Raw genomic sequence first — 27,824 nt, 5'->3', positions numbered from 1 at the left:
GCCTTCCTGGGCCCTCCATCGGTTTCGCTTTCCCTTCTCAGGCTCGCACATTGAGAGAGAAAAGGACAAACTGAAGGGCATCTGTGAACCTACCTGGGGCGGATGGAGGACAGAAGCAATGCCCTCTGGTGAAAGAGCGGGGTGGCAGGGAAGCAGGGGACACTTCCCTCCCCAAATATTTGTCATGAGAAAGAAGGACTAAATCTGTGATCCCTCGGGCGGGAGGAGGATGGAACTATGGGGACTGTTGACTTGTGATTTCTACTCATTCAAGTTTGGTATGGGGAAAATTGCATGACAGTGAAAGGGATATTCAAACACAGAGCTGGTCCTGTCCCTGGGCTTACTATCCTTCTAGGCTTTGGGGATTACAGTCCCACCCTTCACTTGGCTGGTCCCATGTGTCCTGCCAGCCTTTTCTCGCCTAACTCCCTCTTTTTTCTCTCTTCTAACCACACTGGCCTCTCTCGGTCCCCCTTATTCATCATACTACCTCCTGCCACAGGGCCTTTACATGTGCTGCCCCTCTGCCTGAAATGCTCTTACCTCTTCTTTTTCACCTTGTTAATCCCCCCTCCCATCCGTAATATTTCAGCTGAAGCCACACTTTCTTAGGGAAGCCTTCCCTGACCTCCCTGACAAAGTCAAATTCCCCTGTTTTGAGTTCTCACATCACCAAGTACCTCTCCTTCCCATCACGTTGCCTTAGTGACAGTTTTAAACTTATTTATATGATTATCTGATTACAGCTGTCTCCCTCTGTAGACTGTAAGCTCCTTGAGGAGAGATATATGATGTCTGTTTTTGCTCCCCACTCAATTCTCAGCACTGTTTCTGCCCTGGCCCAAAGGAAGTGTTGAGTCAGTATGTGTTGAAAGAATGAACGAACAACAGAGGAATTCCAGCAGGACACTAGACGTGCGGCCAAGGTTTTTAGAGAATGAATTCAGGCATCAGTTGATGGACAAGTAAATATTAACCGATGATTCTGTGATTTGATCACATTATGACCCCTCATTGTCTCTTCCTGTTAATACTTGAGTATATGGTCATTTGTGTTATGATTTTCAACAGAACAGCATTGGAGGAAGTGCTCAGTGAGTACACCAAAGGCTGTTTCTACATTGGCAAGGGAAGTATATTAGCTCTGCGCGTGCGTGTGTATGTGGGTCAGTATGTAATATAATAGAATAATATAATATACACCAATATATAATGAAATATAAGTATACATATATGATAAAAGTATAAATAATATAAACACAGAAATAAATATAATTTTATAAATAAATTTATAAAATTTTTATACATAATATATATAAATAAAAATATTTTGGGGCAAAATCACTGACATACTCTCTAGTCATTTTGCAAGAAACATCACTCCAGAAAGCATCTTAATTTCTCTCCTGTGGGCATGCTGTGTGGTACCAATGAAGAGACTGACATATTATCAATGCCTCATTTTTGCCAGTCTAAGAGGGGGAAGAATGTTACCTCGTCCCTCAGCATTTCTTTGATTTTTAGTGATGATGCACATCTTTTCATGTTTGTTGGCTCTTTATATATTTTGTCTTACTTGCCTTATCATATCTTTTACCCACTTAAATTGGACTATAATATGATCATTGATTTGTAGAAGCTCTTTGTACATAAGCAATTCTTACCTCTTGGTTGTTATAGGTTATAAATATGTTCTCATATTTATTGTCAGTTGTGGCTTTCCCTTCTTTTTTTCCAGCCTTGTTTTCCACCATAAAATCATTATTTTTTACTTTGTCATTGATTAGTGATATTTTATAGAAACGTGTTCCAAGAGTTCAGCAACATTTTATACATCATCAAATTTCCACCCACGAAACTCAAAAACCATTGCTAACTTTCTCCTGAGCCCACAATCATGGCGAGAGTGGTAATTTTCTATTTCTATCATGCTTTCTATATTTATTAGTTGGCAATCTACTACAGTAGTTTTTCCTTCTGCATCTTTCATATATATATATATATATATATATATATATATATATATATATATACTAGTTGGAATTTGTGAGTTTCTGTTTTCTTCAGTCAATTGCATTTTGATGTTTTCCTCATTTTGATGCTCAAATTGTCCCAGATTTCACTCCTGGCAGAACTTCAGAGTGGCTCTTGTGTCCTTTTGACATGTGCCCATCATTCTTTGAGCACTGTCTAACTTTCTAGCACAAAGGGATATTCTAGGTTCCTCTTACATTTCCCTGTTCCAGACCTAGGATCAACCCAAGAGCCTTGGGTCCTTTTAGTGGAAGACATTATTAAGATCTGGGCTCTTCGTGCTTTCATTGCTACTGCAGTGTCCCATGCTTCTGGTCTCTCTCAGTGGACAGAGCTTGGAAGTATATGTATTATATATGTAACACACACACACACACACACACACACACACACACACGAATGCATCTATAACTATTCCCATATCTATCATTGTATATATTTTATTTAAAAAATATTAATGTTCATTTATTTTAACGTTCACTTATTTTTGAGAGAGAGAGAGAGAGAGAGACAGAGTTTGAGCAGGGGAGGGGCAAAGAGAGAGGGAGACACAGAATCCGAAGCAGGCTCCAGGCTCTGAGCTGTCAGCACAAAGCCTGATATGGGGCTCAAACCCACAAACTGTGAGATCATGATCTGAGCCAAAGTCAGACACTTAACCAACTGAGCCACCCAGGCGCCCCATCAGTGTATGTATTTTAAAACCATGTGTTCCTGCTAATCTAACACTTCAGGATTCTTTCTAGACTTCCCTTTTCCATACTTAAATATAAATACCTTCTCCAACAGTGAGAAACCAGAGTCTCTTTATCCTCAATATATGTACTTATTTGCTCAATCAATTTATTTGTTCAGTGTACCAGCCTCCCAACCAACCCTGCTGTCTTCTTCACATACCACATCTGTGCCCATTCCTGCCCCTCCTGTACTTGGACACCGAATGTTGTCATTTGTGTTTTATTTGTAATGTTCTTTGTCATCCTCAAGTTTCAAATAGTTGAATATAGCTCTTTTTTTTTAATTAGTATTTTACTTTGAGCTTATAGCTTTTTTTCTCTTATCCTCAGTTTTCTCAGCTATGAAGTAAGATAGCTTATCTGACTTCTGAGAAACCTTCCCATGCAAAAATTATGTATTTCAATATTTTCATAGTACTTATTTTTATATTCAAAATTAATATTAAGAAGAGTAATCTACTTTTTAGAAATATCACAAGGAGATAATCATAAAGGTTTATGTATGCATATGTCAATCAGAACATTATTAAGGATAGTAAAAATTTTCAAATAACCTAAATTCCAATAATAGAGAATTTGTTAGGCAAATTATGACAGAGCAATAGAACTGAATGTTATGAAAATAGTAAAATGAAACTTCATAGAATAGTTGGAAGAGTAAAATGCAGATTACAAAACAACATATGTAACATGCTAACCATTTTATAAAAAGAAAAAAAAACCATATATATGCAGAGCAAAAAGAACCTAAAAAAATACACTAAGAAGTTTCAAGTCATCATTTCTGGATTGGAGGATTGAGGGTGTGGCAGGCAGAGTAACGGCCCCCAAATGTGTCCTAAAGCCTTGAAGTCTGTGAGTGTTCCCATATGCAGCAACACAGCTATTCGATTAATTTAAGGATATTCAGAAGGCAAGATAAGCCTGGATTATGCAGGTAGCCCATATAATCACAAGGGTTCTGCTGGTTTTGAAAACAGGAAGCGACAGTGAGCCAGGGAATGCAGACAGCCTCTAGAAGACAGAAAAAGCAAGGAAACAGATGCCCCCCTAGTACCCCCGGGAGGAATAAAGTGCTGCTGACACTGATTTTAGCCCAGTGAGACTTGTGACTTCCGACCCATTAAGTGACTAAGTTTATAGCAACTCGTTACAGCAGCCATAGAAAACTAATACAGAGTGATTTCTGTTTTGTTCTTTGTGCTTTCTGCATTTGCATTTTCAAAAGTAGGCATTATTGGGGTGCCTGGGTGGCTCAGTCTATTAAGAGTCTGACTCTTAATTTCAGCTCAGGTCATGGTCTCACAGTTCTTGAGATCAAGCCCCATGTCAGGCTCTGTGCTGGCAATGTGGAGCCTGCTTGGGATTCTCTCTCCCTTCCTCCCTCTCTCTCTCTCTCTCTCTCTCACACACACACACACACACACACACACACACACACACTAAATAAAAGACATTTAAAAAATATTTTAAAAAGTAAAAATTATTATATGTGTAATCAGAAAAAATATATGAATAATGATAATTACAAATCTGTATAGGATGTAATAGCTTACACTTTCACATACATGACCTTATATATACACATGTCCTGCAATAGACGAGGCAGGCAGAAAACTGGGATGGCAGCATCTATCTCAGATTCTTGCTCTCTGGTTCCATCTGGGCCCCCATAACTCACCACAGTAAAAGCAAAGGGGACTGGAAGCCAAAAAAAGAGAGATAAGATGACACTGGTGCACCAAGGATGGCCCCACAACTGTAAATCAACTCCAAATAAGAGTGTGGAAAATCCTGTTTAGCCTTAAGGAGATGAGGGTGAGGTTCTAAGCTAGCTGTATGGAAGAAAAGTTTTGGAATACAGGGTTTAAATATTGGGAACATCAGCCAGAACACAGGGTCACTAGAAATAAAAGGAAAAGGGTCAGTAAATGAATCACAGGGATGTAAAGTACAGATTAGGGAACGCGTCAGTAATGTTATAATAACTTTGTCTGGTGACAGACGGTAACTAGGCTTATCACAGTGAGCACTGAGTCATGTGTATAAAAAAAGGTGTACTATCTCGTACACCTGAAACTAATATAGTATTGTATACCAACTACACTTCAATTTTTTTTTTAATTTTTTTTAACGTTTATTTATTTTTGAGACAGAGAGAGACAGAGCATGAATGGGGGAGAGTCAGAGAGAGGGAGACACAGAATCTGAAACAGGCTCCAGGCTCTGAGCTGTCAACACAGAGCCTGACGCGGGGCTCGAACTCACAGACCGCGAGATCATGGCCTGAGCCGAAGTCGGCCGCTTAACCGACTGAGCCACCCAGGCGCCCCTACACTTCAATTTTTAAAAAAAAGACAGTAAAAAAGGCCAGTCCCTGGGAAATGGAGGTGGTAGGAGCATAGTATAAAACCACTCTCGCCGGTAGATTCATGTCCAAGATTCCAGTACCCTAGGAATGAGGCAATTCCAGGCTTTCAGAGACTCCACGCAGAATACACAGAGCTACAAGGTAGCCACGCTGGAGGTCTGGCCTTCCCACTGAGAGGAAAGGCCCTGTCCCATATCACCATGGAGGGATCCAAGCCTTAAACAAAGAGCAGCAACTATTCCCCCAACGGGTCCTGGAGCCAAGCCTCCTTTGATGGGTGGTATCCACTGGGTTCCACGAGGGGCATGAAACACCTACCAAAGGCCTCAGATTAAAGAGAGACTGATGTGTTCATTAAATAAGTACTTTCCAACAGCTTACTCTGGCCCCATGCTAGCAGCTGAGAGAACAGAGATGAGATATAAACAAGACCTGTTCCCTGTCATGAGGAAGCTCATTTCACATCCATCACCCGATTTCATCTGATACACATGCACCACAATCGTTTTTTATTCTTACTCGTTCCTAGGCATAAATATTGCCCTCATGAGATTTGTAAATCCTCTAGAAAATGCACTGGACATTGCATTTTTTACCTCTTTGTGATGTCTAACACAATGATAGTCACATGATAGCCAGTTGGTTGATGGACTCTTTGAACTTCCAGAATATCCAGATCTGCTGAGCTTACTTACTCACTTCTGGGAAATTCTAAAATAAAGAACTAGTATTTGTTGAGCATCTATTATGTATAAGCCATTTTGGTCGGTGCCAGAGAGGCCACAAAAACACAAAGGAAGTGGAGGCTTGCCCTTAGGGAGTTCACAATCTAGTTGGGGAGACAGACTAGAAAAATGAGTCACAAGTAAAAACATAAGTGACAACCACATAGAACAATAAAAGAGACCTCAAAAAGGTAATGTCAGTCTAACTGCCTTCTGTTTGGAGCAATCAAGAAAGGTTTGTACCAAGTAGGTGGGATTTGAGCTGAAAGACAATTAGGATTGGAAGGAAGATAAGAAAGAGTGTATTCCAAGTGGGAAAGGTGCGTGAAGGTTGGTGGTAGAAAAGCACAAAACACATATGAAATGAGGACCTAAGTTTTACAAACATTGTATCTGACTTGCCTCCTATAAATACGCACTTATATATCCCTCTCCAGTTCCTTTTCTTTATATAAAGTCGCTAAACAGATTGGCAAAGATGCTTTCCGTTGAAATTTCCAGATTAAAAACTTGTTTGTTTTCAGGTAATTGTGAATGTTTGAAGTAATCATTTCTATTATGATCATTGAATGTTATTACTTAAAAAAAGGGCCCAGGAGGATATGCAATGCCTAAGAAAAGACTTTAGATGAAAATGGCCTCAAGCAACTAGCCAAGGCCCTTCCTAAATACAAAAAGTAGCTACAGAAGGAAGTAGGACAAATTGTGAGGAAAGACAAAAACAGAGACCCCGACATACATCAGAGACTATCCCACACATTCTGAAAACTGTCCCAAAGAGTGTCTAATACAAATATATCAGCCTAGGATAGAAAAAAGATAGCTGGGAATATTTTCATCATGATGGGTAATAAGTTCTGGCCGCAATCTGTCCATTAACCAGTTGTGATACTTTAGACAACTCACAGGACCTCTCTGAGCCTCACTTTTTCCTTGACAAATGGTGACTTCCTGCCCTCCTTCCCACAGGAGGTTCTGAGAGGCTGAGTCTATATAAGGTGCTGTTCTTATTAAATCAAATGGCATAATCACATGTAAAACTGTCACCCGAGCCCTCAGCAGGTTCTCAAACTGTGAGTGGAATCTGAATTGAATTAGCATTATTTTTAAAAGTCAGTGAGCATTATATCATCTCAAAGTGATATAGAACCATCAAAAATGAATACACTTATTTCAGAGAGTAGAAAAACCAAGGTCTACAGAAATATGATAATTCCTTCTTATTTACTGCTGTATACCCAGCACCTAGCACCACGTCTAGCATATAACAGATCCACAATAAATATTTATTAAATGAATGAATGGTTACTTCTCTCTGAGTCCCTCTCTAGTACTCTCATTTGCAAGTTCTCCCTATCTCTGTTTTCAAGATATACAAGGTATTCACCAAGGAACCTCAACAAGATTTACTTTTTCTCTTTAGTGAAGGTATTTTATTTATATATAAGAAGGTTAACAGTTTATTTCTAAATTAAAATTTAATAGGCCTTTGGTACAAACAGCAGTGCCTATTATTCAATGTTTTTAAATGCTATAATGGGCACATTGTTGATCACAAGTTAATACCTAGTGAAGGGAAAATAGATCCCAAAGGATTTTGAATCATTAAAGTAAAAGACCTGTCCCTTTAAAAGGTCTGCATCTTCATGTCAATGAAAGAGACCTGTAATATGCAAGTAATAATAATGATGATGGTGATGATGATGACTTGTACAATAAGCACAAGGGCAATGATGACAATAAGTTTTACAGTGAAAATTACAATTCTGTTTCTTAACACTGATAGTGCAGGTAGACTGGTGGCCAATTTTGCTATACATAACATTACCATATGTGATTGTCCTTAAACGTTGGGTTAACCCCCTTACGTTGTAAACTTTAACCTTCAGAGAGGATGAACCCAAGTCTAAACATCAGCTCTTGGGTAGAACTTTGGTTGGTCTACATATAATAGACCCACTTCCTCTGTTTATATCCAGTTGTCCCACCCAGGACTTTGGACGTCCACTCTCATCATGGAAGATCCTTGCTTCCTTTTCAAATGAAACCCAGGAACTTCTCTCTGGACTTTGAGGTCTTTAACTTTAACCACCAGAAACATTGCCAGGGCAGGGCAAATCTGGGCACTCACACTGCATCCTGCATTTCTGAGGAGGTAACACATATCTGTAGGACTCAGGATGGCAGCAGGTAGGGGCAAAGGAAAAGGCTCCCTACCAATGCTAAGAAAGACTAGAAGACTTTTCTACATACATGTGTTTAACAACTTGTCCACCAGCATCACAAAACCAATCTGAGTGGCCCTTTCCTACTTCCAGTTGCCACCTGTGGTCAAGTATTTTTATTTGATAAGATTTTCGCTTTTGAAGTTGTCCTTAACACTCATTTTAACCTAATGAGGGGCCGTACAAACTACATACCATCCATACAATAATGTTGGCTTGACAAAGTACAAGGTAATTTGCTCTAGGCCTTACCTATTTCTTAAAACACCCCTGAATCATCCCCCTCCCACCCTGTGGCACAAATTACTTTTCTCACTGATCATGTCCAAAGTACTCTCCAAGAGAAGAAAGCTGACCTGCATGGTGGCACCCATGTTCGATAAATGCATTCTCCTCCTGCCTCCCACATGCCCCTCTCATTCCTACCACTTGCCTTTCCTTTCTTTTATGCCAGTATACAACTGTCCTTCTTTCAAAATGTTTCAAAATCCAACTTCTCAAGGAAAGCCACCTTAACTAATCCCCCTTCAACTGTCACTTCATTCTCTAGTCTTTTGGAGCACAAGTATAGTACTGATGGCCAGAGTAATTATTAACAATAATATTAACTATTTATTGAATTTTTGTCACGTGCCACACACTTGTTATGTATTTTTACATGTAGTATTCCTAATCCTCACACCCTGAGAAGTGGGTGTTATTATCACCCCTAATTTACAAATGAAGAAACTGAGGCTAAAGTGACATGTTCAAGGTCACATGGCTACAAAGTGACAAATCCAAGATTCAAACCATGACTTAGCTGGCTGACAAGCCTGTGCTCTCTCTCTCTCAGCAGATGCTCACTGTGGTACTGCACTGAATTGATGGTGACTTTCTATGTAAGCCTCTCCCCCTCCTCAACCACCATCACCAAAGAAAATGTATGTTTCTCTTGTATATCCTCAATATGCTTGTTGAATTGAGTTGAACAGCTTAAAGCCAGAAAACACATCTCCTATTTTTTTAAATATATTCCATCCTTGTGCTCTGCACATAAGGTAATCATTAAATGTTAATGACTAAGCGAAATGGAATAAAATCAGTGTTGTGGTAGCCATTTTTAAGCTTTAAGAGTTTAAATGAGCAAGCCCATACACAGCACCACAGCTGGGAGCGCCATATTGCCATTAAGCCAGAAGGTGGATTAACGGGATGGGAACATTTGAAAACAGACACCACAAGAATGGTTAAGTCAGTTTCCCAAACCACTTTCTACAAGTAGCTACTGCTTTTCCCCCCATAATAATTTCACAATGATTAGCCTGCTAGGTGAGAAGTCCCAGGCAAAAACCTGAATGTCAGAAGAGTTTAGAATGACCACTAAGTATTGGGCCAAAGTTGAAGGTGATATGGACAACAGGTAGAGTCATTCCAATCCAGCTGGTCAAAACGTAAAAGAACTGCCATCTATTATGAGCTTCAACTTTCAGGGTAAATGCCTTTGTTCTTTCCATCAGATTGATGAAATGCAATCTCACATTCCAACACATATGGATATCAAAATGTGTATTTGGTGAGGAGTAGTGTCTCATGCTACCAATTTCTGCTTCCTTTGGCTTTCTTTGCTCATAGCACAAAATTTCCTACTTTTTGCCAAAACCTTACTATGTAGCTTTTTAACTTAATTAAATATATAGGCAATTACTGACACCATCTGTCTTCATAGAAAAAGAACAAGAAGTGACACAAAAGACTGGGATTTTGAAGGGAATATTTAGCAAACAAAATCTTCTAGCCTCACTATAGTGATATTTATTTTTAGAAGCCCTTATGTTATTTTAAATCATTTCTGTTTCTTAGAAATAATGAATTTGAGCTATACTTACAATGTGGTGGCTTTGGTGTGATTTTTTTAAAAGGAAAATATCAAGTAATCCATTGCTTTTTCAGTAAAACAAAAACTTAAACACGCCGTTGAACATCTGTTACCAGTACAGTCTAACACAGCACTTAAAATCCTTTAAAATCCCTGAAAACCTTTATAAAGTTACATGAATCTTTTGCATAAATAGAACTGTTTTAACAATATGTATATTCCTTTAAACATATATTTTGCTTTCTTAAACATAAGATTCATTGTGTTGCCTATCGTTCCAAGCTCTTATGAATCAAAAATGAAATGGCTTCGCTTCTTGGTGAAGTGCGTCTCCCCCTATCAGGTCACATTACTAGCCCACACGAGAGTACCTACTTATTTGTGTCTGGTTTTTTAACCTTTTTTTGATGTCTCTCCACAAATGTCTTAATATGTAAATGATACCAAACCAACCCACTGAAACTCAATCAGCCTAAGTTAGGAACCCATACAAAATGCAAGTCCAAATAAAATACCAAGATTCAGCCCCCATAGGGAGAGCATAGGTAGGGAATACAAAGGAATTCTAGAGAAGCGCCACATATGGCTACAAGAAGAATATAGAAATGGCAGTTACCACCAAAGAGGACAACTGTGTTCTCCTACAGCAATTCCCTGACCTAGAAGAGCAGGCTTTTGAGCCCCACTGGGCAGCAACTGAGTGTCCTACATAAAAACAGAGGGGTGCAGGATGACAGGACATCAATACAAAGAAGGTACTTTTCAAACGAATACCTTTAAAACTTCTATTCATGGTAAAGACTTATGAGATACCAAAGTATATGCAATCTCAGATTTGAGGGGGAAAACACCCATGTATATATTTTGTATTTTTTTACTCACTTGTTGACAAAGGAAATATGAAGAGAACTAATTCCACAATTATTTTCTACAAATTGCTTGAAGACTGTATAAAATGCTTCTATTAGTAGGGGCAAAACTAAGAATTCACACTTATCTGCCATGACTTATGAGCCTTCTGGTGCAGGCTGCCAAGCATAAGCTGTATATTAGGAAACCATGCATTGAATTTTAGAAGAAGAGATGGTGAGAAGGAGGGAGGAAAGGAGGGAAATACCTCCCTTAATGCTGTTTCTTTCATTTGCTAGAAACTGAACCTAGGGATGAATGGTGTCAGAGGGGGTCAGTTAAAGCAGCCTCTGGGGTGAAGCTCAGTGGAACAGAGGCCTAATGTAGCAGCAGAGCCCTGACTGGTAAGCTAGGACTGAGGAACACTTAGGTGAAACCACAGGGTGATTTTCAGTCAGCAGCTACTCAACTGGAATTTTTCCCAAGGCCCTAAAGCTCCACCCATACATTTCTGGAAAGTGCCACAGGACTTTCATTGATCACGAGCAGGAATCTTGGTGTTCTGCCTACATGGGAAGACAATATCTCTTTGTCTTTATAAGGCTCCTTTATTATAGGCTCTCAAAGTGCTTTACAGACAAATAACGGGGGCCATGAGGTAGAAAGGTGTTAAGTGGCTTGCCCAAAGTCCCACAGTACATCACAGGCCTTCCTCCGGACTCAGAACCACCTAGTAAGTGGGTGTGACTGCTGGCATCACGGTGCCCTCTCACATCCAAACATTTGTTTCCCTCCTAGGCGGAGAGAATTTCCAAGATCAAGGACAGGAGAGAAAGCCTGGACTTCAAAGTATAGCAAAGCTAGACTGTAATCCCACCTCTGCAGCTTAGCTGTGGAACTTGGTACGTTTCTGGGTCCTGTGAGCCTTCACTTCCACTTATAAAAAAAAAAAAAGTGAAACAGAGGAAAAGCATGAGTAGGGGAGGGGCAGAGAGAGAGGGAGACAGAGAATCTTAGCACATAGCCCAACACGGGGATCCAACTCAGGAACCGTGAGATCACAGCCTGAGCCGACACCAAGAATTGGGTGCTTAACCGACTGAGCCACCCAGGTGCCCCTGACTTCCATTTTTATAAATTGGGAATGTTAGCATTTGCCTCACAAAGTTGTTGTGAGGATGACACAGAAAATACCAAAGTGCATTTTGCATGCAGACCTTAAACATACATTAATTTCCCTTCTTTTTCACTTCCCCAAGTCTGCCTCCTCAAGTCTGTCCTCCACTCGGTCAAATGGCAGCTTTCTAAACATTGCTGCCATCAAAAAAAGGTGGCATATTAACTTGATGCACTGCTGAACCGTTCACACCAGAGTCTATAGACAACAAAGGCAAAATCACGGAATTCAGAATCAGCTCACAAGATGGTCAACTCCAAAAGGTTCCATTATGACAAACATGGTACCTGGCACTCAACCCTCTACTGTCACCAAATGAGTCAGAATGTTTTGGATTATTAGATTAACTTGATGGGGATGAGGAAGTACCCCTGTGGAGCCCCAAGCCTCCAAAGGCAGGCTGAGGTGCTGGGAGGGCCCTGAAATGAGCGACAGAAGGGAAGAAGGGAAGCGGACACATGTAGGACACAGCGTTCCTGTGTTATGTGCCCACTTGCTTAAATTAGACCTGCCTCTCTTCTAGATTTAACCATGACCAGCCCCACTTCATCCACGAGCTGATACAAAATGAAGGCCTGTGGTGGGATGTAGACAGAGGTGCACTGCATTTTTAAAAAGTGACATTGTGACCCCAGAGCTAATTGAATCTTTTTGACATATGCTAATATATCATCCCTTCTAGTCCATGACTGCGTATTAAGCCAAGGTATCAACCCTTGCTGGGTACTCTTTTGCTTTAGTGTATGTGGCAGATATTTTTCACTCACATATGGAAAACTTGTTAAGGTACAGACTTGAGGAATACGTAGGGTAAATTCAGAGGGCAGTTTGGAAGGTGGCTTATCACAGGCTTCCTCATTCAGCCATTACTTACACGCTCAACTAGACTCAAACAAGTAGCCATGCGAATTGTGTAGGCGTCCTTCCAAAAATCGGTCTCCCGGAGAACAGGTTCTGTGTGTGCATTAGCTTTATTGAGATATCACTTCCCATAAAATTCACCCTTTTTAAAGTGTACAGTGCAATGGTTTTTAAGCATATCCACAGAGTTATACAACCATCACCATAATCTAATTTTAGACCATTTCCCTTACCCTAAGAAGACATCCTGAACCCATTAAAAACCATTTCCCATGCCCTCTTTTCCCCAGCCACTGGAAACCATTTTCTGCCTCTATGGATTTCCCTGTTCTGGACATTTCATATAATTGGATCATACAACAGGTAGTCCTTTGTCATAAAGGACTTCTTTCACTTGACATAATGTTTTCAAGGTTCATCCACGTCATAGCAGATATCAGGGCTTCATTCCTTTTAATGGCTAAATAATATCCCACTGTATGGACATACCACATTTTGTTTATCTGTTCACCAGCTGATGGACATTTGGGTTGCTTCCACTTTTTGACTAGTATGAATAATGTTGCTGTGAACATTCATGTGCAAGTTTTTGTGTGAATACTGTTTTCATTTTTCCTGGTTATATACCCAGGAGTAGAATGGATGCATCACTTGATAACTTGTAAGTTTACCCTTTTGAGAAACTGACAAACTGTTTTTTAACATGGCTGCGCCATTTTACAATCTTGCTAGCAATGAATTTCTAGCAAGGGCTAGCAAGGGCTTCCAATTTCCCCATATCTTTGCCAACACTTGTTACTGTCTCTTTTGTTTCAGCCATCCTTGTAGGTTTGAAGTGTTTTCTCTACTGTCTGTGTTTTATAGGGAAGATTTTTTTCCCTTGTGTTATTTTTCCTGGTGTTATTGATTCTTGAGTAATCCAACAAAGATTTATTGTGCATACTTACATCAAGAGTGCTGTGCTAGTATTACGCAGGACGCAGATATGGATAAGACAAGTCCCTGCTCTTGGTCTCAGTCTCCTCTCTAGGAATTTCCCAAATGTAAACAAACTTGCCTTGGACTGGAAATCAAGAGCTCTGAGCTCTGATCTGAACTCTGCTCCTGACCAGGCCTCTTTCCCTCTTGCAGCCTGAAGCCTAGAGTTGGAGGGGGACTGGACTAGACCAACTCCATAGTTTGGACTGCCTGTGTTTCTTGCCTACATATTTTGCAACTGAGGTTGTTCTTTATTTAAAAAAAATCTGATTTACTGCAGATGTCAAGGAAAGTGGGAAGGAAAGGCAAATCTCTGCTGCCAACTCACTGCACTGATGGGCCCAGCGCCATGTACTCATCCAGATCTCACTGTACACAAGTCTTCAGTGTCCACAACGACTGGGCACAGGGATCCTCCCCAGTGACAGCCACAGAACAGGAGCTTTCTGCTTTGAAAATTCACACAAAAGCCTTCTGGAGATTATTTGTAGTAACTTTAAAGGAATACTTCTCAACTAAGCAAATCATTCACCAGCCCTGACATTTATAGCGTGAAAATTACAGAAGGAGAATAACTATCTACAGTATGAGATTATTATATTGAATGGCCATGGAAGAAGCATATACAATTACTAGTCCTAGAAACCCGTAATAGGTTATAAAAATTGGGTTTTTGTGTTTATTTTAGTCTAGTGCCTAATGTCAAAATAAGAAAATGGCCTTCTAAAAATTCATGATACAAAAAGGAAATACTTAAAAAGAAAAAAGAAATGAGTACGTAATTCTGTACCTTAATACAAATAATATTAGTTAGGCCATCAGTCTTGAAAGTAATAGAGGGAGGATCATAAATGTATACAAGTAATGGAAGTAACTTGGAAAAGGAGGCAGAAAAGGCAAGAGTATATTAAAATTTTTGTAATTTTTTTTAACAAAAGTGAAAAACATCAATAGAGCTGCTGACGGTGTTAGGTTTAAATTTCAATATTTTCCATTTTGGATCCCCAAATTAATTATGAATATAGTTCCTGCACACCCTGAAAGAACTTCCGAAGTCACAGAGAAGCTTCTAGCACTACAAAGCAACTGGACTGTTAATGCTGGTGACTAGGTGTCACAGAAAGAGCTGGACCAGGACTCAGGAAATGTGAGCTTTGATCCCAGCTCTTCCCCTAACCAAGGGACCTAAGTGAGTCTGTTCACCTCCCAGAGTCTCATCCATAAAATGGGGACAGGGGAATGATGGAAGACATATTCGCTCTGCGAGACAGAATTGTTTAAAACCTCTCTGGGCCCTGAGTATTTTGGTTTCAGAGAGCCCATCACCCTACATCATATTAAATGTATTTAAATGTACTTTCATACAATAGCATTTAGATATAACTGTATGAGTTGTGTTGCATTTAACTAGCACGTCAAATTTGGTCAGTATTTTAAAAACATTGATTACTTTGTACTTTTTGTTTTATATTTGGAATCCAGTGACATTTCCCCCCCCAGAATCCAAATATTTTGAAGGCCTTTGAAAATCATGGAGGCCCTAGGCATGGTGGACTACTGGGCCCTGGGTGCTAAGTGGCAGGGCCCAGATTTTCTGCTGTCTCTGACCCCACAGACTCCACAGGCCCAACATGAGGCAGTGTCCAGAGTGGGCAGTACTGAAAATGGATGCTGTAGTTGCTCAGAGACAGCCTTGTGAAGCTGTAATATAAATCGAAGGATAAATAGAATTAATAGGGACAGAGGGGGAGGCTTCCGAGAAATACTGAGTCTCATTTGTTGATCAGGGCGCACGGCAACTGCCCCATAGACGGGCAACAGTAGTTCTCCTTAGCCTCTCCAAGAGACTGGGCCATCCCAGAAGCTGCCACTAGGTGGCAACATGCCAAGACACTGCAGTCCCCTCTGCCTTTCTATTGATTTTTTAAAATGTAATACAAACAATTCTTACCAAATATCATAATCATATTAATATTTTTCTAACTGAAAATTCTTACAGTGCCTTGTAAAAACTTCTTTAAAATTAAGTATCATGTATTTTGTTTACCACCATGGGGAGCTCAGCACTTCTGCTGATAATCAACATGGGAAAAGATATCACATAGTAGCCACCTAAGACAGTACTCTGTTTGATACCCAGGATTCTAGAGCCTGGGTCTTGTTTTGTTTTTTAGTTTAGTTATTTATTTGAGAGATACAGAGAGTGGGAGAAGAGCAGAGAGAAAGAGACAGAAAGAGAATCCCAAGCAGGCTCCACACTGCCAGCATGGAGCCCCCACACCATGAGATCATGACTCGAGCCAAAACTAAGAGTCGGATTCCCAACCGATTGAGCACCCAGGCACCCCCGGAGCCTGTTTTAACAGCATCTGAGAAGAGGTAAAAGTGGTCCTCATCTCTGAGAAGCAGGGAAAAATACTTCAGTCAAGAGCCAAGCAAGTGAGTTTTTATGCCTACCCCTGACTCTGCTCCTGCCAGGGCTACAGGGAAGAAGTCAGGGTCCAAACAGATTTGTGTCTGCCAAACTCCACAAAAATAGTCTCATACAGTTTCCTTGTAGTCACTGAATCCTCACAATACCCCTCAGAGATAGAGGCCATTACAGACAGGTCTGTGTTAACATACAAGGAAGCTGAGGCCCAGAAAGAAGAAAGTGAAGATCACACAGATAGCAAAGGGCAAGAAGAGACTCCCAGTGAGTTCCTGTAACTCTGGTCCCGTGCTCCTGCCATTCCAGCGAAGCTAAGTGCCTCCCTCCATGCATAGGCCCCTCCAGTCTCCACTACCCTGAAGCTGCACTCACTTCTTTCCCTACCAAGCTGCCTCTATCCGTCTCAACCTTATTTCATCTTGGCCTAAATATGGTGAAAAGCATGGCCCCTAGGGAAGGCTTCATGTCCTGTTGGTCACATAGACCAAGGTTTGTACGTCTTGCATCTCCCCAGACAAGGAGGGCCTTGAGCCCAAGGCCCAAAAGTGACAACAGAGAAAAAGGTGCCTCCCTAGCAGGGGCCAATTCTGCTCTATCCCTACACCCGGCCAAACGTATCCTCCTGCTGAGAAGGGAGAAAAGGTATCTGAGATCTCACTCCATCCTCCAGAACATCACTCAACAAAAACATCTCAAACTCATCACGGCCAAATCTAAAATTGTGATTTTACCCTTTAAACTATTCCTCTAGCAGTCTGCCCCCCTCAGCACATGGTAATTCCATCCTTCCATTTTTTCAGGGCAAAAGTCTTGAAGATATCCTTGACTCCTCTTTCTTGCACACCCTGCATCCAGCCCATCGATAAAGTCCTTTAGGATGCAGTTTTAAAAGGTATCTATAATATGACCACTTCTCCCACCCTCTGTTGTTACCATGCCGACCCAGCTACCACCATCTCTCACCCATTTTATTGTGATAGCCTCCTAACTAGCCTCCCTGTTTCCATCCTTGGCCCCTCATGGTCCCTTCTCCCCACTACAACCAGAGTAACCCTTTAAAGTTATAAGTTAGATCATGTCACTCCAGTTGAGTTTGGTCTCCAAAGTTGTAAGTAGGAAATAAGGCCTTGGCATATTACTTTGTACAGTAAGGACAGAGGGAACCTTGGCCTACCCATGCCTGTGTTGTCCAGCAAGCAGAGGGGCTGGGCTGGTGGCCTGGCCTCTACAGCTTAGCTATAGCTGTGGGGACCTATGGGTTTGACAGAGGGTTTGTTCTCACTCAGTGGTGGATTTCCTGTCACAATGAGACTATGAAGAAAGACACGAAAATGGACAGGGAGGTGGTGAATGCATCCCTCAACCAAAGCAGGCTGCTGAGGAGGGTAAGCTGGGGTCACACTCTGCTTTAAAGGCCTGTTACCATCCCTGTGGCAGGTGAATTCTCAGTGCTTCATCTCCCACTTGCATTAGCTGGAGAATCTTCCTACAGAGTGAGCAATCGTCACAATTCTGTCAGCCTCATAGATGCATCTGTGAGGGAAGGTCCTTCAGGACTATCCTCCCCAGTGATTAGTTGGGGAAAGCGTGGCCCAGAGAGGCCACTTGCCAAAGATCAGGGATATCTGTCAGATGCTGGTACCAAAGCAAGTCACGTAGCCTGTCTGGATATCAGGTTCTTCTCCTTACAATAAAAGAAGAAGATGATAAAGAAAAGGAACAGAAAACCTAGACAGGAATGTGCAAAACATCTGTGAATCCCCTCAAGCTCTGAAATTCTATGATTCTTCCACAAATGTTGTTTGATCTATAAATCAGTCTGTTGGTCCCATAAGACTGGACGCCCATAAGAGAAGGTTGGCAAGACCAACCTCTTTGCTATAAAACTTTATTTACAAGTGGAGACAGTCACATAATGTGAGCCTGGGTACATGTGCCCGTATCTGTAGGCTCTGCCTCCCATCCACTATGCCTGTCATGGGAAAGAGCCAACATGGTGGGGGTGAGCGCAGCCTTCACCTGCCTGGAACACCTAAGAAAAAAAGGGTTCAATACTGGGCCCCTCTCCCACACCTTCCACATTGGAACATGTTATGACCTTTTCATCCCAAGGCTTGTGGCCCAAATAGGATGCAGAACCTGGGAATAGGATAATTCTGGGCGAGCTTGCCTCTACCTGACCCTGCCTTCTGCTTGTCACATGCTTGTTTAAAGGTCGATGAGGTTCTTACAGTTTCTGGATTGCCTCCTGCCCCGTGTTCTCCCCACTTTTCCCCAGGTCTCCTGATGGAGCTACAGCAAGGATTGCATCCAGTGCAGTGCTGGTCAGAGCGGCAGAGAGCTGGGGCCTCTGCAGTACTCCCCCACCATACCCCTGCTGGCCCTGTCTCTTGCTGAAGTTGCAATGGGCTTTTTTGCAATCAATATGATAGAGAATATACCCACATGTGTAATTTTTCATTTTCTAGTAGCCTTGTTTAAAAATGTAACAAACAAAAATAGGGAGCATCTGGGTGGCTCAGTTGGTTAAGCATCTGACTTCGGCTCAGGTCATGATCTCACAGTTCATGGGTTCAAGCCCTGCACTGGGCTCTGTACTGACAGCTCGGAGCCTGGAGCCTACTTCAGATTCTGTGTTTCCCTCAGTTTCTGCCCCTCCCCTGCTTGTGTTCTATCTCTTTGTCTCTCTCAAAAATAAACATTTAAAAAAATTTATAAAAGGGGCGCCTGGGTGGCGCAGTCGGTTAAGCGTCCGACTTCAGCCAGGTCACGATCTCGCGGTCTGTGAGTTTGAGCCCCGCGTCGGGCTCTCGGCTGATGGCTCAGAGCCTGGAGCCTGTTTCCGATTCTGTGTCTCCCTCTCTCTCTGCCCTTCCCCCGTTCATGCTCTATCTCTCTCTGTCCCAAAAATAAATAAACGTTGAAAAAAAAATTTTTTTTTAATTTATAAAAATGTAACAAAAAATAGATGAATGTGGTCTTTAAATTTTTTTTTAATGTTTATTTATTTTTGACAGAGAGAGAAAGACAGAGCATAAGTGGGGGCGAGGGGCTGAGAAAGAGGGAGACACAGAATCAAAAGCAGGCTCCAGGCTTTGAACTGTCAGCACAGAGCCTGATGCAAGGCTCAAACTCACAAACCATGAGATCATGATCTGAGCCGAAGTCAGACACTTAACCAACTGAGCCACCCAGGCACCCCTTTTTTTTTTGAACGTGGTCTTAATAACGTATTTTACTTCACCCACCATAACCAAAATATTATAATTTCAATGTATAATCAGTATAAAATATTAGCAATGAGATATTTCACAGTATTTTTTTTACCTCCTTGTCAGTCTTCAAAGTCTGGTATGTATTTTACATTTATAACACGTCTCAATTTGAAGCAGCCACATTTTAAGTGCTCAATAACCACAAGTAGTACAATCTAGAATATACATGAAAGTCTATATATAATGTCACTTACTGCTAATATGCTGCTAATATTAACCACTCACTGTCAACATTTTGTTATATCCTCATCTAGTTTTTTCTATGTATAATATTATTTTTGCAAAGCTGAAGTCATATATCCTTCTCTTCCTCCTCTTGCATATATGACAGAGAATCCCAAGCATATACCTTCCTACACCATCAAAAGTTGTTCACAATCATCATCTTTAGTGATAATATCATAGAGTATCCCATCATTTGGATATGTTATAATCTTTTTAACCAATACCCAAATGTTGGACAGCTGCAATCTTTCAATCTTACAAGTAATGCTGACATGAGTATTTTCGTGTTAAGGATTCTTTTTAAGGTCTTGATGCAAACGTCTCTAGGATTCTAGTCATTTTTAACAAAATTATTTTTACATCAGCAGTAAGGCAAACAATTGTCAACTAGTGATTTATGACTGGGAGCCAAGACACCTTGTTCTCTCATCCACACCTTTGATACCTGGCTCTGTAACCTAGGGCAAACGACTTCACTCCAATGTATAAAGTAAACTGACTGTATTAGATGATTTTTAAGAGTCTTTCCAACACTAGCCTTCAGTGACATTTTTCCCTTACCCTCATATCTAATCAATTAACCTGTCAAGCTAGTCATTACAAGTCCCACATATCACGTCAAAGCCACTCCCTAACATTTAAAAATCCATCCACTTCTCTCCATCCCCACTCACAATGCCTCTGTACAGGCCGCCATCATTGCTCCTCTAAACTGTGATGGGAGTATCCAGGGCAGAGAGAGATTAGGTTCTAAAGTTAACAATGAAATCCAAAATCAAGAATGGGATTAAAGGAGGTACGTGTGAATGCAAGAGGGTGACATAGAGGAGATGCGCAATGAATGTTTCCTATGTTGGAATCTGACACCAGCTTCAAGAGGCCCACCTAGATCCTGATCCCTAAAAGCTGGAGTGGAGTTCACAGTAAGGCATCAGAGGTGCTGAGGTGTCTGCTGCAAACCCCGCCCCGCCCCATCCACAGGACAGGATGAGGTGGGAAGACAAAGGCTCAGCAGCCTCCCCTAAAGGGCTGACAGTCTAGAGGGGGAGACGGGACCCCTATACGCAAAACAAGCATGCCTCAGGCAGTGTCTTCAATGGAAAAACCAGATGGAGAACAGAACAATTATCTGAGCAATTCCGGCAAGCCTGCTGTTGAGGAAAAAGCTTAACGAAATTTGTTCTACTATTTCTTTTGTGAACCAAGGGTTTAGGGCAGTCTGGGGAAGCAAAACTACTTCAGCTCTAGAAAGAACACAATCCTAGCCTCTGCTCTATGATCTTAAGCAAACCACGAAGCCACTTTTTTGATCTCAGTATCCTCATTGGTCAAATGGAGAGAGAGTAATACCAATCTTGCCCAAATCTAACCACCTACTGGACTGAGTTGTTGTGAGGTTGACCACAAGGATTATGATTGGGAAAAACAGTTGTTAAAAGGGGCAATCTAACAGCTACACAGGCGACTGAAAATGTGTCTCCTAAGATCCTACTCCTCAAGGAATTGCTTAGTGATCAAAAATAACATTTGTATTGAACTTTCATCATTTGTAAGGCAATTTTAGGTGCATTTATTTTGTTTTCAAAGCCCTGTGTGATAGGTGTTATCATGTGCTCCTTTCACACTCAAGAATACCGAGATTGAGGGAGCTTAAATGACTTGGTCAAATTTACACTGTTTGCAAGGGCCAGATTTAGGCTAACTCCTTGGTTCTATACTGTGCTGCCTTCCCATTAAAATCCTTATCACTAGGAGTGCACTTGTCATGATGAGCACTGGGTGATGTATGGAATTGCTGAATCACTGTATTGCACACTTGAAACTAATACGACATTGTGTGTGAACTATACTGGAATTAAAACTTTAAAAATCACCAAAACATTAATATTATTAACATAAATATTAATAATGTTTGTTATATACATTTCCCTTTAATCAAGGACACGAAAACATCAAAAGAGAAACTCTGGGGAAAAAGTGCCTGACATCTAGGAACAGCAAATCCACTTTCTCGTATTAAGAAAAAGTAGCTGTCCCCATCTGATTTGCATTTTATGCCATACAGCAAGAAATATTTAAGTTGACAAATAGGATATTTACAACTGCAACAGATACTTGGCAGTTAGTTTTTAACAATTGTTGCAAATGTGATTTATTTGCTATTATAAAAGGGCATTACTGTGCAAATATGACTCCTGAAATTAGCTTCAGTTTAGCAAGGGGCCTTGACAGCTTGACCTCTTAATATCCTTATAATGATGCCATTTACATTCAATGCTTACTCAAGTCACTCGCTGCTACATTTGTTTGAGAAGAGTCCACTCTAGGGCAGATGTATTATGTATTTTAACACGTAGAGTTAGTATGTGGGGCACATGGAGGCCTTCTAAGAGGAAAAACTGTTTAATCCAGTCTTCATGAAAATGTGTTCGTTTCCAACTTCCTACAGTGAAAATGCGTTAATGCTAATTACAGTGTACTACAGAAATACAATACTTCATGTTTTCTCCACAAGACATTTTCATGGCATGGATTATAGTAAACAAGGGCATGTTTTCATCCTCTGCAACTTTAGCTTTTAATGTGACTGGGAACTGGTACAGGTTAAGGAATGGCTGGGCCAAGAGTAGTGCCGTTTCTGCCAGCAGGGAATGGGAAAAGGGTAGACTTGGAGCCAGGAAGAACTGGATTCAAATCCCAGCTCGGCCATTTCCTGGCTACGTGGACTCTCTCTGAACCTCTGTTTCTTCATCTATGACATGGGACTGTTATATTTTAGGTTCTTATAAAGATCTGAGATGTTTGTGAAGCATCTGGCACTTTGTAGGTACTTGAGACCTGGGAGCCAGTCATATTTGGGTTGTTTGTCCAAGCTCAAATGTCACCTTCTCCAGGATGCAGCCCTGACTTCACTAGACAAACCCAGTAGTACTTTGTTCCATCCCTTTATTATATCACGTATTACATTGTGTTGTAAATGACTGAATACATATGTATCTTTCTCCTCCTTGATGGAAGGACCTTTGCGTCTTAGCTTTGCCTCTTCAGTAACTAGCACAATAGCCTTGAACTTGCCTTCACTAGCCTTGAGCATTGAACAGCTCCCGGATTCAGTGTGAGCGTGGGCATGACAAAAGCAATTAAGGATGATGGTTCACCCCAGGAGAGGGGAGAGGTAGCACATGATTCACTTCTGCCATTGCTGGTTTATAGTAAATGCCCAGTAAATATCCATCAAAGGCATTAATGGACTGACTTAGCTATCGAGTGGCTTACAATAACTTATTGCTCACATATGTCTATTTTTCAAAGCACTTTAATTTTTATTGCATCATCATATTCTTCTAATAGCCCTGCTGTTCAGCTAGGGTGGGCGTTCTTATAGTTCTCATTTCCCGATTGAGGATACTGTGGGCTTTGTGGGGTGGTGAAATGATTTTCCCACACTCGTGGTAAATGGCGGTCACGCTGAGACATACAGGCCAACCATGAGTTTCCCTCAAGTTTCATAGTGAGATTTCCTGGCACTGCTTTTTCTGGAATCAGGACAGTTTGCCCTTTTCTCCTATCCACTCCCTTGTTCCCCCTCTATCTGCTCCTCTTCAGGCCCCAACCTCTGAAGCTTCCGTCCAGTCTCATTTTTCTCAGCAGAAAACATTGCACGACTGGGGAACTCGTACAGGGTGTGGACTGGCTGGGCCAAGACCAGTGTCATCTTCCTCCTCCTGGATATGGCAAACCACAGGCAGGAGAGTCAAAGTCCCCATGAGCCTTTTGGAACCCAGCATCTCCAGCAGATTATCTGGGCCAGGTGTTTCAGTTTTTGTAACTTTTCACAAGAACCTTCAATCTTCTGGTTAGAATCAGATCAAAGGCTCCCATCCTTCAGCTGAATGAAGTAGAAACAGAAGCAAAAGCATCTACTCCATTCAGTCACATGTACGCTGGTTTGGGTGGGTCCCACATGGTTTGGGCTGGTTAGGGTTGGTTGGGGCTTTCTCTCCCGGTCGCTGATCTCACCTTCACTTCTGTGGCTCCTGTTTTAATCAGGTGTGGGCAACAGGCCTCAGCCTCTCATACAGTGACCAGCTGGCCCTGACTCAGCTCACCTTATACCTGACCAACGGCCATCTGGATTGCAGTTTGGGCACCCTTAAAGTGCCCAACTTTGTTCCCAAGAAAGAGAAGAAAATGAGCTGCCTTAATGCCCTCTCAGTGTCGGTAAGCAACAGATGCTTCCTGATTCCCCATGGTGTTCAACAACACTCAACCGCGGCTTCCTGAGCTCTGGCTATGTGCCCAGCTCTTTGAGTATAGAGAGAAGAAAGAACCTCAGGCAAGTCACTTAGCCTCTCCAAAATGGGTTTCTAGGATACTAATGTATTGGCCAGAGGAAAGGGGAGAGGGTGTTCCAGAAAGGGAAAGCACCATATTGGAGGGGTGAATGAGCATGGGGTTTTCCAAGGGTAGGTCTGTTGGGGCATTTCCCCTCCATCTCTTCTCATCTTGCTTCCCTGGACAAGTTCTTCAATTACCAGCAACTTCTGACAAAACCCATTTATTTTTCTAGCTCCAATCTCATTTTTGAGCTCCAGACTCCTAGATCCACCATTCTACGAAACTTCTCTAGAATCCTCAGAGTCAAGCTGTCTCAAACTGCATTCAATGTCTCTCCTCCCCCTATATTTCCTCATGGAGGGTCCTGCCAGAGGCTGACGGGACACCTCCATCTCCATATCCAGTCAACACCAGCTCATGTTGATGAGCATCAACTCTGACCCCTCCTCTCCCTCCACAGAGATACACCCTAGTTTTGCTCCACACTAAGATTCTCTGCCTCCTGCCTCTCCCCTCAGCCTAACCGTACATACAGTCAAGGTGGTCAAGGTGAAAAGCAAATCTGAGCATGTTGCTCCCCTACTTATGATTTTGAAAGGACTCCTGTCATCTTCAGGAAAATTCCAACTTCCCAGCAGGACCTCCATGACCCGGTTCTTTCCATAGCCCCAACCTCCCATCTCATCACTAATCCCAATGCCAGTGTGGCTGGGGCCAGCAGCCTTAGGGCTGGTTGAGGTTTACCAACCTTAGAACCCAGGGAAACAAAGCACAAATCTCCATGGAGGCAATGGGCTAGGTTGGTTTGGGGGAAGGAGAACAGAGGTCAAGTGGACCAGCTGGTGCTTAGTGTACATGGAATATGAGAGCAAACAGGGGCTCTGGCTACAGCTGCTCTGACTGCTACCAGAGGGTTTCTGCTGCCTCTCCCACAACAGTGGGCTTCATACCCTTTCTGCAAATGAAAATCTACTTGAGATGCTAATATATCAAACATAAAAAAGGAATTCCAGTGGTTAGTAGAACCCATACTTGTGCCCTAGAGATGCTTTTTTCAGAGCAGTATCTCCTGATTCTCTGCTGAGCCTCTTCAGATCCAGGAGATACCTCTGGATTTAAAGAACCCTTGTTTGACTCTCCCCAGGGTCGCTAGAGTCACCTTCCTTGGCAGAAACTCAGCATACATTTCAAAGGGTAGCCTGGAAAGGGTATCAGATATCTTGGGGGCTCAGGCAGCAGCCTCCTTCCCAATCCACTTGTCCAGTGAGGTACGCTCGATCACAGGAAACCCTTTGATCTCCTTGCTTATTAAGAAAGAAGCAGAGGGGCGCCTGGGTGGCTCAGTAGGTTGAGCCTCCGACTTCAGCTCAGGTCATGATCTCATGGTTCATGGGTTCGAGCCTTGCGTCAGGCTCTGTGCTGACATCTCAGAGCCTAGAATCTGCTTTGGATTCTGTTCTCCTTCTCTCTCTCTGCCCCTCCCCCATTCACGCCCTGTCTCTCTCTGTCTCAAAAATAAACAAACATTAAAAAGAAGAAGAAGAAGCAAAGTTGGGCTGGGCAGGAGAAATGGGTCCCTTTTAAATAGGTCCCAGAACCTTGATGAGAATCTACTAGGTCCAACTCCACCTGTGGCCCCTATCCTCGCCTAAAGGACCCACAGGACCCTAAGTGCAATCCTGGACAGAGGGACAGCAGTAAAATTTGAGTCTTCTGACCTAGCAAACCTAACTCCATGCCATTTCTAAAAGGAAGCTGGAAGCTGAGTTAGTATTCAACACAAGACTTTGAAAGACAATTTGCTGCATTTAAGTATGTTGCTTCAGAAGGCTGTAAGCAGAAGTTGTACTTTGAATTAGAAGCACTCTCCCATTTTCCCCATCTTGCCTATAGGTTTCAATCCTAGCTACAGGCAACATACAAGAATTCTCCTGTGATCAAGAGTCTTAAACACTTCGAGGAATTGCCTGCACTTGAGAGGGAAGCTTATGATCTTCAATAATTCAAATGTCTCTACGATCACTAAATAAAAGCTATGCAGGTTTTCTGATGTAGGGATAAATTGAAAGTGCTTTTGGTTTTAGAAAGATAAATGGATGTTCTCGCCCTGGTGCCACCATGCTTGTGTGCACGCATGTGCTACTATGCATGTACACACATGTGATAGGCCATTTTTAAAAGCATCATCCAAACTTGCACACACAATGCAATTTACAATCAAACTGAAGCTTCCTGAACAAGTGTGAACAGGCTGTGATGCCATCAGATTTATGATCAGTCAGCTGACAGCCCCCTTTGAAGACTGAAATAAAAGGAAAGAAACTGATATAGCCACAATGATAAAGAAGGCACATTTAGGACTGATGCCTACAAAATGCTGCTGGTTTGGACCTATTCCTTTAAATAATATGCTATGCAGGTGGGGAGGGGAGAAGGAAGCAAAGACCGTTCTGGGCTCAACAAAGAGCTGTTGCCCCAAATCAGGAACAGGTGGTAAAGAACTGTCATCCAGACCCAGACAGGACAGGTGTATGGGCTTCTGATCCAGGGTCCTCCACAATTAACTGCTTGAAGGGAGAAACCAGGTCGAATGAGTCCCAGACATGCATGTTTTAGAAAAGAAAAGGAGTCACCCAACGACATTTGAACTTTTAATTAACATTCTGTCAGAATGAGCATAAAGCATTACTACCCTTTGCAGTCATTCTTACTCCTCTCTCGTGGACCCTCTGCACCACAGGTGGTGAGTGGCCAAAAGGGACCATGTTCACAAACATCTTAAAACAACCCAAGTCATTTATAAGCATTTTAACAGCACATGATCGGTAATGAATGATTAAGTAAAACCTTTTGTGTTAAATTATGATGTTAATAATGATTCTGTCTCCTGTAATTTATTATGAATTCTCAAATGCTTCGGGTTTGATTTTGATAGAATGCCACAACAACAGAGTTTATGTGATGACTTTATTTTTAGAACTCCTTCTTTGAAGGCACACATTTCCCCACTACTGCTGCTACTGTAATTATGTACAAAACCAATCACTCATTAGAGTTAGGATACATTATCTTCTAGACAGATGAGGCTAAATAAGCAACACATTAATAATTCAGAGAGCAGTTCATTATGCATGTGGATGCCTGCTTCGTAACTGAAATAAGAACCTCATCAGCCTCTGCCAACCCTTAAACAATAGTTCTGTGTTATTGCAACCACATTCAAGTTTACGCTTGTTAAACTGCTACTTGGATTATTTTATCAAACATTCATTTATTTGTGGTCCCTTACTGCCGAGAACAGATTTTGGAAGCTCCTTTTTTAAGTTAATGATTTGAGCAATGGGTGTTATTAATTCTCAGAATATTATAAACATGATTAATTTTCAGGCAGAGATTTATTACATAAGGATTTCAACTATGTCAACTGAAATGCATCACTGTCAAAACAAGTATCATGGAGAAAATAGAATATGCTCCACACTTCAAGTGCTGGTGCTCAGAACTCAATCAATTTAAATTGTGGCTGAAGCAAAATTATATTCTCCAGTGAAAAGGAGTATTTCAGGCTTCCTTTATTTGGCTTGAAGCATTCTTGTTAGATTGTGATTTAGAAAGGTAGTTTAATAAGACTAGACTTCTACCGATAATATTTTGTCTTCTATTTTTTTCCCCGTTTTCCTAGAAAATGCTAGAAATTTCCACACATTCCAAATGTAGCCAATGGGAATTTGGAGTGA

The 27,824-nt window shown here is 41.6% G+C and overlaps 1 protein-coding gene and 1 long non-coding RNA gene across 10 annotated transcripts in view; one reads left to right on the top strand and one right to left on the bottom strand.

The window, feature by feature from the left end:
- Positions 1-27,824, bottom strand: part of LOC125168336 (uncharacterized) — a 129,824-nt gene that overhangs the window by 59,348 nt on the left and 42,652 nt on the right. The gene's annotated exons all lie outside the window — the stretch shown is intronic.
- IQCH (IQ motif containing H) overlaps positions 1-27,824 on the top strand; it is a 211,502-nt gene that overhangs the window by 161,312 nt on the left and 22,366 nt on the right. For all 5 annotated transcript variants that reach the window (XM_047863380.1, XM_047863381.1, XM_047863379.1 and 2 more), the window contains one exon: positions 23,800-23,970. In XM_047863380.1, the coding sequence (XP_047719336.1) occupies positions 23,800-23,970 (171 nt within the window). The remainder of the gene's footprint in view (positions 1-23,799; positions 23,971-27,824) is intronic.

The sequence above is a fragment of the Prionailurus viverrinus genome, chromosome B3, assembly GCF_022837055.1.
Source record: "Prionailurus viverrinus isolate Anna chromosome B3, UM_Priviv_1.0, whole genome shotgun sequence".
Lineage (NCBI taxonomy): Eukaryota > Metazoa > Chordata > Mammalia > Carnivora > Felidae > Prionailurus > Prionailurus viverrinus.
Note: the sequence above shows the minus strand (reverse complement) of the source record. Positions and strands in the feature narration are given on the sequence as shown.